This window comes from Orbicella faveolata, unplaced genomic scaffold (assembly GCF_042242905.1).
Source record: "Orbicella faveolata isolate gen_17 unplaced genomic scaffold, um_ofav_v1 contig_35, whole genome shotgun sequence".
NCBI classification, from domain to species: Eukaryota; Metazoa; Cnidaria; class Anthozoa; order Scleractinia; family Merulinidae; genus Orbicella; species Orbicella faveolata.
In genome coordinates this window covers 229,748-243,357 of record NW_028301564.1, presented here as the reverse complement: position 1 = coordinate 243,357, position 13,610 = coordinate 229,748, and the positions used below count along the sequence as shown (strand labels likewise).

Below are 13,610 nucleotides of genomic sequence, written 5' to 3'. Positions count from 1 at the left end.
TTTTGTTTTAAAAAACTGAGAGATTATCAAAAAGTCCATTAGATCACTCCGTTACCGATTTCGGTTCGGTCCAGAACAGGTGAAACAAAAGTTAACTGTCCATACGTTGCTACCGGGAGTAACTTTGATGACTTCATTTTAAATCATTCAGTTCAAGCTGTATCTCAAACCTAGAATCGATAAATAAAATATGGTAAGTGCCGGCAGAACAAAATCATGATAGCTATAGACCAACGTGATTAATTCTGAATTTATCTTAGAGAATATAGTATTATAAGTAGTAATGTTATTGTAAATATGTCGTGCTCTTAGGAATATTTTATATTTTAATTCTGAATTTATCTTAGCGAACATAGTAATTGTAAGTAGTAACGTTATTGTAAATAGTCGTGCGTTTTTGTCATGAGCCCTTGGCTCGGGAGATTGGGGAACCACTCCCTACGTTTACGACTCAAAATAAAGCTACCTTGCCTTACACATGATCTTAATGCACTGGGGCATGCATGTCTTTGTCTTGTTTGTTTTGTTTCTTCAATAGACTGACACTTTTCTTAAGACTGGAAAAACGGAGTTATTTTTCAACGTCCTCGTGCAACGGGAATATTGAAGTTTGAAACCTGTTTGAAGTTTGAGTCTAAACGATGTTCTTAGCAATACTGCACGATCGGAAAAACTGAAAATGGGCAAAGATCGTTGCCACCGACTGCACGGAAAGAATGCCAGTTGTTTGATCTTCACATCAGTCTCTTGCTAACGAATAGAGCAACTTTTGTGTTTCTTAACTCGTCGCAGAAACTGCCGACCAATAAATTAAAGAAATGTCTCTTCGAAATTGAGGCTATTTTGTTAAATTCGGCGTACGATTAAATTGCTCGAGCTCAACTGCTTACAAGGGATCAAGAGAGGTGTAGTGTAATCAGAGATTAACGCAAAGAGGCTTACTCCAAGGCTTATATTCAAGGGATTATTTTAAAACGCTGTACTGACACTCAATTTATGTCCTTTTCTTCTACAATGGGATCGCAGTATTGTTTATAATTCATTTAATCTAGGAAAAAATCCGGGGAAAAATTACTTAATACTATGTTTTCTTGAGTTTCACAAATTTACCCGTGATACATTGCCGACCAGCCACACACCAGATTGAGGCCAGTTTTCGGCACGCAATGCATTGTAGGTTGGACTGTGTTTCCCTAGCAACACTGCAAAGCAAGAGAACTGATTACAAAAGGAGGCCATCAACAGAGTTTGCTTTAGATACAGCCCGATATCAACTAAATGTGGTAGAGACCTTTAAGAAGACAAGAGAAAAATGTATAAGCTCGATCTTCCTGTGGATATGAAGGAAAGCGCCGCCATAGAAAGGCGGCGAAATCGGGAGTTGCAGCGGCAAAGTCGAATATTCAACGCCCGAGTACGAACCATCGGGGTAAGATTTAAGCTTACATAAAAGAAACTATTCTAGCTAGTTTGTAGTCTATGGGCGAAAATCTGCTCTTAACCCTCCATTTCTGTTGCTATACATGTATTTGTGTTAACTGGACATATTCCATCTCTAAGGGCGTCTCGAATTTAATAGTTGGAAATGAGGAAGAATTGGAATCGAACCACTTGTAGAGCTGTTGTTGATACCTAGTGCAGGTTACTGCGCCACCTACCGCCTTAAGAACTGTCTGTAGCTCGTCGATTTTTTTTCAAGATTTCTGTACGGTTGTATTTCCTTTAGATTGACCTAAATGCACTCAGTGAGCAAGTGAGTGACCGTACAAGACGCGAAGTTGAAGAGCAAAGACGACACAATGCTTTTGGTAAGTGTTGGAGTAGTGTCGATTAGTTGGTGAATAAAGGCACCGTTTTTTGGTATTTGAAAATTTTTTGCTCTCGGTTTGGAAAAAATTACACTGCTGGTCATGCCACCTTGAAAATGACAGTTATAACTTGTATAGAAAAGAAATCTTAGCTACAGTACCGTGGAGTAAACAATCGGGTGTAACAGTAGTCGGGCGCCCCTGCCTAGTTGTTTATTTCAAACCCCAAAAAGGCCTCGAATCTCCTCGTCGCTAATATCTCTATACGATATATTTTCACAGGCCCTTTTGCTCTACATACTAAAAGGTAGTTTTCCGACCTTTCTTTACTTCAACTCATGAAAATCCTACCCCTTTATAACAGTATATTAATTCGGTGGGGCATTTTGTGGAAGTACAAGGGTTGATTAGCTATGTAGGTTTACTAGCAAAAAAGTGACTGTTCTGATCCTTGATATGTACATTTCATTATTTGTGACTTTGGTGTAAATGTATGGACTGGTATGATTCCCACTCTATTCATACAGTATAAACCAGTCACTTTATATGCATAGTGATACTACATCAAAACTTTAGGTCTTAGAAAGCTGAAGAGTTCCAAACTGTTCTGTTATTAAGTCCACTAACAAGCACTTGCCTGTTACAGCTGCTGACATGACAAGAAATGACAAGATCGCTGCTTTACTTCAAAAGCGCCAAGAGCATGACATTCGTGAGCTGAACAAGGCTGTGAATGAGTTCCGCCATTCACATCAACAGCCAGATGGTCGACGAGAGTTTGACCTGAATGATCCTGATAGTTTGAAGAAAGACAAGCCAGCCAGGGTCTCAGATGATGATCCACGATGTGGTGTAGCATCACTTCAGAAATTTGTTGGTGAAGATTTGAATGGCAAGGCACGTCAAAAGTTACAACAAGAACAGGCCCGGTAAGTGCTTGTTTAACTTTGAGCCATGTGCCTTTGACATCTTGAAAGGGTTCCTCAGTCTGTAAACCTTGTCACTTTCATGAGCAAGGTATAAGTTGAAAGAGAATTCCAGTTTTCATATTGGTAACAAATGCCATTCAATTGGGGGAGTAGAAATAATCCATTTGATTCAAAAGAATAATACTGGAGATAAATCCTGGACTGCTACTGCCATCAGTTTAAAAGCACTCATACATTATATTATAACAATATCTTCCATTTGCAACATGCACAGTTTTGAAAATTGGGGAATGTCAGTCAGATATTCCCATATTCAGTTGTGCAAGGCATTTAGACCAATTGTGTGCAAACAAAAATATTTGATTGATTATGAACTCAGATATTGAGATCAGGAATAAGAGGTTATTTATTTACCTGTGTATAATATATTTTTACAGGGAATGGATTAAACAGCAGACAAATGAAAAGGACCAAGCCCTTGCAAATCAGAAGTATGCAGATCACTTGTATGATTTGAAAGCTAGGGAAATGGACCAAAGGGCCTGTGAACTTGCAAGTGCAGAAGCAGATTGTCGCCGTGCAATAAACATGGCAACTAAAGACGTGAATTTAGCTTTGAAGAGAGAGAGACAAGCCAAGGAAGATGCAGAAAAGCAACAGGAACAAGATGACAACTTTACTGAAATTTCTAATTCTGTGTTTGGCGACATGCTTACAGAAAACCCTGATGTGGCCCAGAGTGCCTTTGGACCACACAGAGTTATTACTGATCGGTGGAAGGGCATGAGCCCAGCTCAACTTGCTGAAATAAGGCGCATTCAAAAGGCACAGATGGACGATAAGGAGGTTAGGACAATTTATGTGCAACCTATCTAATAAATTGGTTACATCGGTCAGTAGGAGAGTTAGTAAAACTTCTGGTTAATTTGGGCATGATTATACATATATATCATACTGATCAAACCTGCTATGTTTCCTTTATAGAGGCTGAAACAGCAAGAAGAAGAGCAGGAAAAAGAATACAACAGACTGAGGCTGACACAAGCCAAGGCAGCAATACTGGCTGAGCGTAGCACTGAAAGAAAGAAAAAGGAGATTGACAGAGACCAGGCTGATGAGAACAGAAGACTGTCAGCTGAACAGAGGGCAAAGTGAGTTTTGTAAAAACAATTGTGCAAATTTGATCTCAGAAGCATGCAGGATGCATGAGTTTAAGAGTTGGCGGATTTGACTCCAACAACTAAAAGTCACCTCATTTATAACATTTTTCACAATTTTTTTCAGAGATCAAGGAATTCCTTGACAATAAATGTTGTGCCAATTAGTTACTTTGGGCTAATCCAAATTATTGTTTTGTTTACAGGCTTGAATACTTGGACCAAGAGGTCTACACTAATGCTCCTACAGCAGCGTACTTTATGCAGTTCAACACAAACAGTAGATGAGACATTCTTGTCAGTTTAATACATTGTAGTTACGATGTCCACTGCAAAACCTTTCGTTGACTTTTTGTGTATTTTAAAAGATCATAAATTGCATCTGGGAGCGTCTTGCTAAGGTTTGAGAAACTCAAATGATGTGAACAAAGCTTCAATCTGCAAGGTGTCTGCCATTTTAAAGAATTTTATTTAGTCTTCAGAATTTTATTTACACTGAATGTATATCTTTATGTACATGGCAATAAATTTAAGAAAATTTGTGACTTCAGAGTCAGTTTTAAATGTACGTGTTTAACCAACTCTGATGTAAACCTTGGGGGAACTCCCATACAAAAGTGATGATGAAATTGATGGAAATTTTAAAAAGAACCCCAAAAAGGTAGTAGAATATCATTTCATGGGCATAGCTTGACACATTTAAGCCCACAAGGCAGACCATAACAGTTTTCTTTACCTTTCCAATAATAATATGTCAAAGTTCTAAGAGTAATAAAATAATTACATTTTTTTTAACATTAACATATGGCCTAACCTATTTGATAAGTGAAACATCATAATAACTAGTAAGTGAAGAACTTACTATCACTAGCAATATTGCTCTGCACATTAAAATTTTGCCTGGAGAACTACTCCTTGACTGGACAAGACATTAATATTTCTGAAATAATAAAACAAAATTTTAAATCACTTTTGTCAAAGAAAATAAAAAAACAGTATTAATTTCATAATATTTTCAGTAATTACTACTAAGATGTTGTTATCCACTTCATGTGAAAATTTAGAAGCCCTAGAGCTGAACTTCATGGGAACTATCACTTGCAATAAAAGCATGTTAAGGTCATTCCACTGAAATAGAACCTGCACTGAGATTTTTGTGAAACTTTGCCTACTGATTGTTTATATTATAGGAACTTATATTTTGAAATAAAAATGAGGGGTCCCCATGTTCGTTAAGCAGCAACAGCACCTTGTTAATAACCAATAAATCCTTATAATAGCACCATGATTGTAGTCACGATTACTTGCTAAATTCACGTTTCTGACAATTGCTTTTTGTTCTACACTGAGGATTAGTCCATGTTTATTTTACACAGGGAAATTTATTACTCAGTTCAAAACAACAGAAGAAAATGATAGGTCACCATACTCATTTGCGAAAAAATAACAATTTACCTCTATGGCGAGGTCCAGCTGTAAAGAAAAAGCTGCCATTTTTCAATGCGCGCATGCTAATCACGCGTGAAATTATGCTAGTAGGGATGCGTAATGCAATACTGGGGAAAGACCTTAAAATTTTGACATAATATTATATGGGGTAGTATTGAAATTAAATCAAAAAATAATAATAATTGCATTTTTCCCCCCTGAAAAGCTACTCATAGAAAACATTTTCCATGCTCCTATTGAGTTATAGAAACACTTGTGGAAATTTGGGAGAACAAGAAATGCTAGTAGAAACACAAGCCCATGGGCAAGTGTTTCCACAAGTTTTTCAAATTTTTTCAAACTTTCCTGAGTGTTCCTATAACTCAATGGAAACATGGACAACATGTTTTCTATCATTTTTAGAAAACAGCCCAAAACGTGACTACGACAACTTTTCTGTTCTCGTATGGAGTTATAGAAACACACTTTTAAACCAATCAGTGTGCACATTTTTTTTTTTGAGCTATTTTCTAAAGCCCATAAAATGAGTCACACTGAAAAAACAACATCTTGTCGTCTTTCTTAGATGTAGGTTTGATACAGTAATATTGATTCAGTTTGATCATCATGCTTTACATGTGACATGGAACCTTGCAGATATCTTCTCATCAGTGTATTCAAAGATCCTTTTCTGCCATCACAAATGATGCTGAAAAGTGTTGTATGTTGTTTGGTTGTCACTCTTGCCTTTGTTTCCTCTAGGTCCTAAAAATTAATTAAGAATAACAGTAATTTACTCTGTCTTTATAAACACCATGGTTACCAACAAATGAAAATGTCAATGCAGCCAAACAAGGAGAGGCCGAGAGCTTTCAAAATTCAGGAGTTTCATTATGGGCCAGGCAACTGAGCGAATCGACTGGCTGTGAGGATGATTTTGCCGACATGGTTTAACCATCTAGAGGAAAGTTTTTGTTATAAAGTTCAGTTTAAAAGTTTTGCCCACCTGTGAAAGCCAGTTGCCCTCCTGTAAACATTAATGAAACACCTGAAATTACAGAAACTGCAATATGTGATTTTTTTAAAAAAGCTTACCAGATTCTGAATAATTGCAGCTGACGAGTCCCTGTTCTTGCAAGTTAAGGATGGAGTCTGCAATGATCCTAGCTGTTCTTCTCTACCACATTGGAAAAAGTATTTCTCATTAGTAAGCTGGGAACCATGGTCTAACTTGTTCATTAGAGCTGAGATACTGATTTCAAGTTCTTGTCAAACCAACTTCCTGTACTATTCATAAATCATCGAATTTAACAAGCATGTTTGAACATCATGAACTTGAACACACCAGAAGGCACAGAACTGAAGTAGAATTCTCAAATCAAAAGAGCTAATTTATCTAAACGTTTTAAAACTGTTGTTTAGTTAGGAATATTATTTTATAGAAAAAAAAAGAAGAAATATTTATAGAACTTTGTTTGATGACCAAATTTCAATTACATGTTACAGCTGTTATTCTACCTGGTATCCTCCAGAAGTTAACATGAAGATTGGAATTCCTCTCTGTCGAGCCTCTTGAAATACAATCTGATCTCTTTCAATAATTCCCTTGGTGAAAAACATTTATTTTAATCAACATTTTATTTATCTTTTTGTCTGTTAGTGATCAGCACTAAATTTTTCCTTAAAATAAAAATGGTAGACAGAGGTTTAGAATATCATCTTAAAATTTGTGTAATAATAATTAACAAATCATATAAAACTAAAAGGCCCCTGAAGACACTAAAACCAAAAACAGGCTACAGATTAAGTCTGAACAAGAGGGGTAGGGGTGGGATTATGCTATAATTTTAGGAATATTTACAGACATTTCATATCGGGATCTCTAATGAAACTAATAATTCTACAATTACATTGTACGCGAAAAATACCAGCTGAAATGAGCTTCAAGGTCGCAGATTTAAAATTACAAATTATTAATTAAATGAAGCTTACCTGAGGTGTGATTGCCAAATTACCCAGAGGGTCCCCTATAAGAATATCGGTCCCTTAAAGAGAAAAATAATTTCAATATACAGAATTCCAAATAAGTAATTGTTTTATACAAACAATGATTTTAATAATAATGCTTTTGATGTCAAAATCCAAAATGATGAGAGTAGACTGTATAAATTTGCAGGCTGGCAGATTAAAGATTTTGCAAAAGTGGCAGACAATTTGTTCTACTAACATTAGGTACATTATTAAAGTTGCAATTTCACTTTTAATGTTTCTATTTCTCTTTCAAACTATTTCTGTCAATCATGAAAGCCATACAACAGGGAAGTGCGGTAACTTACCAGCATTATATGCAATAATATCAGGTTTAAAGTCATTCAATGCTTCTGGAATGTGTCTAAAAAACAAAGAAGCAAGAGATTTTTTTTACATTCCTTAATGCTTCAGTTTGATGTTAGCTCATACAATGTTTTTATCTGACCTCCGTAAAAGTACATAAGGTTGGCATAAAACATGATAAACAATAATTCAATAACAAATCAACTTAATGACCAAATGTATTTCTGATAGGAATATAATTAAAACAGTAAAAGTATTGAAGCATATCAAATGCTGATTGTTCTGATACCTGATAATAACTGAAATCCGCATGTACTACTCACTTTCTTAATAGTGGAAGGTATGTTTCATCATCTGTGTGATGCCTTAACTCTATATTTTTCTTTATTGCACCTGGAGAAAAACATTAAATAAATAAATAAATAAATAAATAAATAAATAAATAAATAAATAAATAAATAAATAAATAAATAAATAAATAAATAAATAAATAAATAATTCAAGTTGTTAAAAAGACATTGGACCAAGTCAAACATGTCATCATTCTGCACTGGTTAGGCATTGTGAAACTTCCATCTGTCATCTGAGAAATCCAATGTCAGATTTTTTGCTTGCTTTTAAGCTGAAATTTTTATAATATTGCTGCTGGATTCTAGGAAAAACAGGCCACTGGATGTGTAATTGGGATCATTGGTTATGACATCTATAAATTTTAATTCCTACTTTCTGCAAGCATTGTTTCCAACAAACGCTATCTACATGTATTTAAGCTTTATCAAACCAGCAGCAAAGACTGAAATACGTTTTTGAAAATATTCACCAGATCTTGTTGACAGTTACCTTAGGCAGTGAAACAGTCAACATGGATGGAAATGAAATTCACAGAACAAACAGTAGACCTACTTTTGACTTTGGTATCTCCAGGGTAGATAAAGGCATTATACACATCTATTATGTAAACTTGTTCATCTCCATCAAAGTCTGCTTCATGACCATTTCCCTAACATGATATCGACATACAGGTTAAAATTATGTTACCCATAAATAACATGAATCTGGTCTAGTTTCAACCTTCCACTAAATTAATCCAGTCATTTGGTTAATGCTTTTTAAAGGCAGCTGGCTGGTTGGGTAGAACTAAAGTTTTGTTGAGGTTTTTGCACATATTCTTCAGCCTAAAGGAGGTGTTGAGGGGAAATATCTTCATCTACAGGTTGCTTCTGAAATATATACTATATGAACTGTTTACCTGATGGGCATCAAGATCAATAATCATAGCTCTTGTCACACTTTCCACATGCTTGAAAAGGAACTAAAGGAAAACCAAGTTGAGCATATGAAATAAGTATCAAACAAGTACACAGAGTGAACACAGTATGTAGCAGGACCCCCACCCTCCCCCCACCCCCTTCCTTACCATGCCTTGATACCTAAATAGCAAACTCAGAGAGAACTGCAAGGCTAACTTGTTGTGCAAATTCCAATTGTCACATTCCTTCCTGCATCTCGTCTTCCCATATATGAGTGTAATTGAAGCATACCGAGAAAAGTGATAAAAGTTACCAAGAATGTCACAGTGCTAAAAGTACCTTGATTGCCAATGTGATGTCTGCATAGGCGCAGAAGCCTCCTCCTCTTGACCCAGAACAGTGATGGAAGCCACCACCTAATAATGGAATTATTTTCTTATTCCAATATTATTCAAAAGTGTAACTAATATTGTCTACTTTTAAAACCTTGATCTTATCCAGATACTGAAAACAGAATCATATTCTGCATCTTTGGAAATCTCTGGAATATCTGTGGAAATCTTTGGACGTCTTTGGATAATTGCCCGACATGGTCAAGTCTTTGATAATCCTAGCAAATTTGGTACAGTGTATAAAAATCTCATGCCTGTCACTTAGAAAAGTTGGCAGACATAGATTGGACCTTTAATAATCTCTGTTGAAAATGAAGAAAACCTTTTTACTAAATTCTTACCAATATTTATTGCCCAGCCCCTTTCAACTGCGAGTTTAGCAGCCTAAAATAAAACAAAATGATATTGTCAACAGCCTGCGATTGTGTACATTATGACTATGCAGCAGCCCTTCCTGTCTTTTTTGTGTAATGGATAAACTCTGGATTGACAATGAAAACCTAAGATATAAATTAAACAGAAGCACTTTTTCCTTTTTTTCTGTACATTTGTCACTGCTATACTCATGTAACTGGGTCCTCTTATTACAGCATTACAGATCACTTTCTGACTAATAATATAATTCTCCGTTAGATATTGTAAATGTTTATTTCAGGAGTGTTTATCTATAGATTCTCTGGAAAACAAAGGTTCTTGATTCAGTTTTTAATGTTTCCACGGAGTAGTGACTAAGATAAGAGTTTATACAATACCCAATCACAGTGACTCACAAATTACTTAATTGTCATTTACAATTCAAGATGAATTTTGTAATATGTACTTTACCAGTATTGATCCCCCAGTCTGAATTCTCATAGGCTTGAGGACCTTGCGCTGCACAATAAAGTTGGGAAGAAGGGCCAAAGGGGGCACCTCACATATCATAGCAACACGAGCACTCCACTAGAAAGAAAATGTTTCATCTGACCTTGTTAATAAAACTTAACACAACAAGGCATTTTTGAGTGCAAATAATGGGTCAACAGGTACATGTACACTCTGCATTGTGAACCAGGTGATTGAATTGTCTAATTTTCTGTTAACCAAAGGATTTTATATGCATAAATCAAGCATAAATTAAGAGATGATAAAGTAGGATGACTTGGTCACACTGTCTAAAGAGGTGTACATTGCAGAGCATAAATTAATTCTCATTTCTAATTTTTCACAACATAGTACACATATTACAAGTGCAAAACCTACCCTAAGGCTGTCCAAGTAGCTTTGAGTGTGTACAACCAACAGATCTTCAGCAGTAGTTTCTCTAGGTACTACAACAGTTGTCTGATCCAACATCTTTGCATCTGATACAACACAAGTTGTGATGCTTATAGTCAGATAAGAGAAACAAGGAATAAAAATCTCCTAATTTACTTCTAAGAGTGAATTGGGCCATTAAATTGAATTTCTTCCATAAAGCACCTAAAACAAGTCCACATTCAATGGAGTCCCTGGATACTGGATGCTGCCAATTTACATTCCCTGCAGTAATTGTCATAAGCTGTATCCCTGGCAGTACATTTTTGATAAGTGGGAGATCCTTAGGTACTGGAGGTTGGTGGTGGAAGGAAGAAAACTGAAGGGCAAGCAGGGCTGCCAAGGGCCATAACCCATAACACCTGTTATGGCTGAGTATGCTCGATGTTATGGGTGAAATTGCCTGTTATTGACAGAATTCACCCACAAAGCAACAAGTTTCCTATGGGTGCGGAGAGCAAGGCTACAGGTGACTCAAAACTTAATGAGAGCCCTGGCAAGGTGAGGATGGACTTTACTACTCTACTCTAGAAGAAGGGCCTGAGAAGATGACGCTTTGTAGTTACAATAAGTGGGTCACTACTACTGACATAGCAAGAAGAAATGCCCTCTAACATGCATATATGTTGTATCATTTTCTTTTTTATTGCATATCATGGAGTACATAGTATGGTAATCAACTAAATGTAGGTCCACTACCAAGGGAGTTTTTGCCAGAAGTATGGAACATGTTCTGGATATACCTTTAAGATATTGAAAAACTTTTCCCCATTTTCCTGAATCAAATGGATGGAGCCTCTCCAGACCCAAGAAACCAATATTATAATCTGAAGAATACACAACAGGCCACTGATTGGCTTTCACTTCGACATACAAATGGCATTCCTGGGCACTGTGGAGAAAATCAAATCAGAAGTACTATTAAAGAAGATATGGAAAAACATTTAAAAAGAAAAATAAACGCTCTAACATGACATTTTGGCATCATCTTGTGGCCATTACCAAATGCAGATACACATAGGTCATACTATAGTAGTATTAATATTGGAATTTTTTTCGTTGAGACAACCTGTTCAATAGCTGTTATTGCAGTTATTGACAAACAAACAGGGCAAAGAGGTCATTTCTGCCTTTTGTTACGTGGCTGTGTCTCACAAAGACTGGGAACTACCAAATTCATGAATTTGAATGGCTGAAATCGATTTTGATCGCAGTCTAGATTTTCCCATCTGGACCAGCATTCAGACCAGTTACATTTTACCGTGAAGAAGTTGCAATACAAAAAATATTAATGATTTTTTTCTAAAAATATTTATTTATGGTACAAAAGTGCCAAAAAGCCTGATGAGAAAAAAAATGTAAAGAAGAAAAGCAAACTTTGGGAGATTTAAGCTCAGCTCATTGCCATTCGCAAGCAAAATGTCAGCTAGTACAAACCAGTTACATTACACGAATTAAATTTTTCTTGTTTGCCATATAATAAACATCTTATTAACCGAGCTCAGTCGGTTTGCATGGGAGAATCTTGACCTTGGTCTTGGTCAAGATTCTCCCATACAGACCTCCTGCTTGGTTAATAAGAGCTAAGTATTTACTCTTTCACCTCGTTTGTATGCCTTTTTAAGCAAAAAATATTTGACTGCCAGAAACAACTGCAATAAAACTTGTTTATTCCTTTTTGACAAATATGTACACGTTATGCAAATCTCATTAAAATTATTGTGTTGATCACACTTGTGGCTTTGGAATGAGAGGATTGGAGGATGCGACGATTCTTAAAAGGGGGGGAAGAAACTGATTCATTGCAACAAAGCAAGCATGTTCTGGCAGTGACTTGGATTAAACCTCTCATTTTTCAAACACCATATAAACGACCCGAGAATTGCCACATAACAAAAACGACCTAAATAGGATCCTTAAACCTAATGTTTTAAGAGTTTGATTGTAGTTTTAACAAAAATAAAGGTAAACCTTAAGTCATATTAACATTTTTCATGTTTACAGCTTGAAAACAGCTGTCATTTAGAACAGAGATAAAATAGAAAGCTCGTCCATTTAAACTCAAGTGATATCCTGGCCAAAACGTTTTCTTTAGCAAACTTGATTGAGGAAAACTTGAGAAAGATTTAAAATTAAGGTTATCATCACGTATAAATGAATATCGACAGACCATGCATATATTGAGCATCTAAATGTGAAATGATCTCATTCATCAGATCATAACATTAATATTTGAGGCCTTCTCGTTCTGTACTCACCCATTTTGTTCTTCTTTGGTAAGTTTCTTTAGAACTGACATGTCACGCCTAATTCGTCGATGAAAGGAAAGCCAGTGCGTTATGTCAAGAGAAACAGCATGTCGAGAAGCTAAAGCAACCTGCCAACGCCTCCGTACCAAACGATACGAGTCATGCAGACTAGCCCGCCATTTTGTTTTCACATCCAGGACTTCTCGGCTTAAGATTCCGAGTGTTAGAAAATATTGGGTAGGGATGGAGACCAACAGACACGGGTACGGGTGCGATTATGGCTCCTGGCGGTACTTGCTAAACTTGGAAAACGAAAGATTTTAGGATAAAACCTAGCGATAAAAACGACGTTTCGATCCCTCTAAGAACAAATAATTGCATATATGAAGAATTTGAAAAGCGATAAAACATGTAACTATGCACTAGGCTTTACAAAACGTTGGTGATAAAAACTCTAAAATACTAAAAGCCAGAGAAGAAAGGACTGTGCTAAAGACCCAAATGATATAATATATATAAAGTTTTGTCTCAGGCTTTAGGTCTTTTATAATAAGCACGCCCCAACTAACTGCCTCTTAGTCTCCGAGGATGAATTTGATCTGGCTGTAATCCTAAGTTCTTATAAAAGTCCTAAGGCAAACTTAGGACAGGCAGTATGACTCCATCCGCGCAGTCATTTTTATAGCACAGTCCGAGTTATATTTATTGTATCATTTTTTGTTTAACATAGTCCTATTGTCTTACCTAGCTTTACGTATTTTAACGTT

At 36.1% G+C, this 13,610-nt stretch overlaps 2 protein-coding genes across 2 annotated transcripts; one reads left to right on the top strand and one right to left on the bottom strand.

The window, feature by feature from the left end:
* Positions 1 to 1,187: 1,187 nt before the first annotated feature.
* On the top strand, positions 1,188 to 4,439 carry LOC110056600 (RIB43A-like with coiled-coils protein 2). The gene is made up of 6 exons (XM_020763111.2): positions 1,188 to 1,429; positions 1,727 to 1,808; positions 2,455 to 2,737; positions 3,175 to 3,583; positions 3,722 to 3,888; positions 4,101 to 4,439. Exons 1-6 carry the CDS (start codon positions 1,313 to 1,315, stop codon positions 4,180 to 4,182), a joined length of 1,140 nt encoding a protein of 379 aa, XP_020618770.2. The 5' UTR covers positions 1,188 to 1,312; the 3' UTR covers positions 4,183 to 4,439.
* On the bottom strand, positions 4,345 to 13,065 carry LOC110056561 (histone deacetylase 11-like). Its single transcript, XM_020763064.2, has 14 exons — positions 12,853 to 13,065; positions 11,338 to 11,486; positions 10,541 to 10,641; positions 10,124 to 10,240; positions 9,640 to 9,682; positions 9,246 to 9,322; positions 8,906 to 8,968; positions 8,560 to 8,656; positions 7,980 to 8,049; positions 7,659 to 7,714; positions 7,315 to 7,367; positions 6,841 to 6,927; positions 6,418 to 6,499; positions 4,345 to 6,087 (listed from the first exon to the last, which is right to left on the bottom strand). Exons 1-14 carry the CDS (start codon positions 12,891 to 12,893, stop codon positions 6,020 to 6,022), a joined length of 1,104 nt encoding a protein of 367 aa, XP_020618723.1. The 5' UTR covers positions 12,894 to 13,065; the 3' UTR covers positions 4,345 to 6,019.
* Between the last annotated feature and the right edge of the window lie 545 nt (positions 13,066 to 13,610).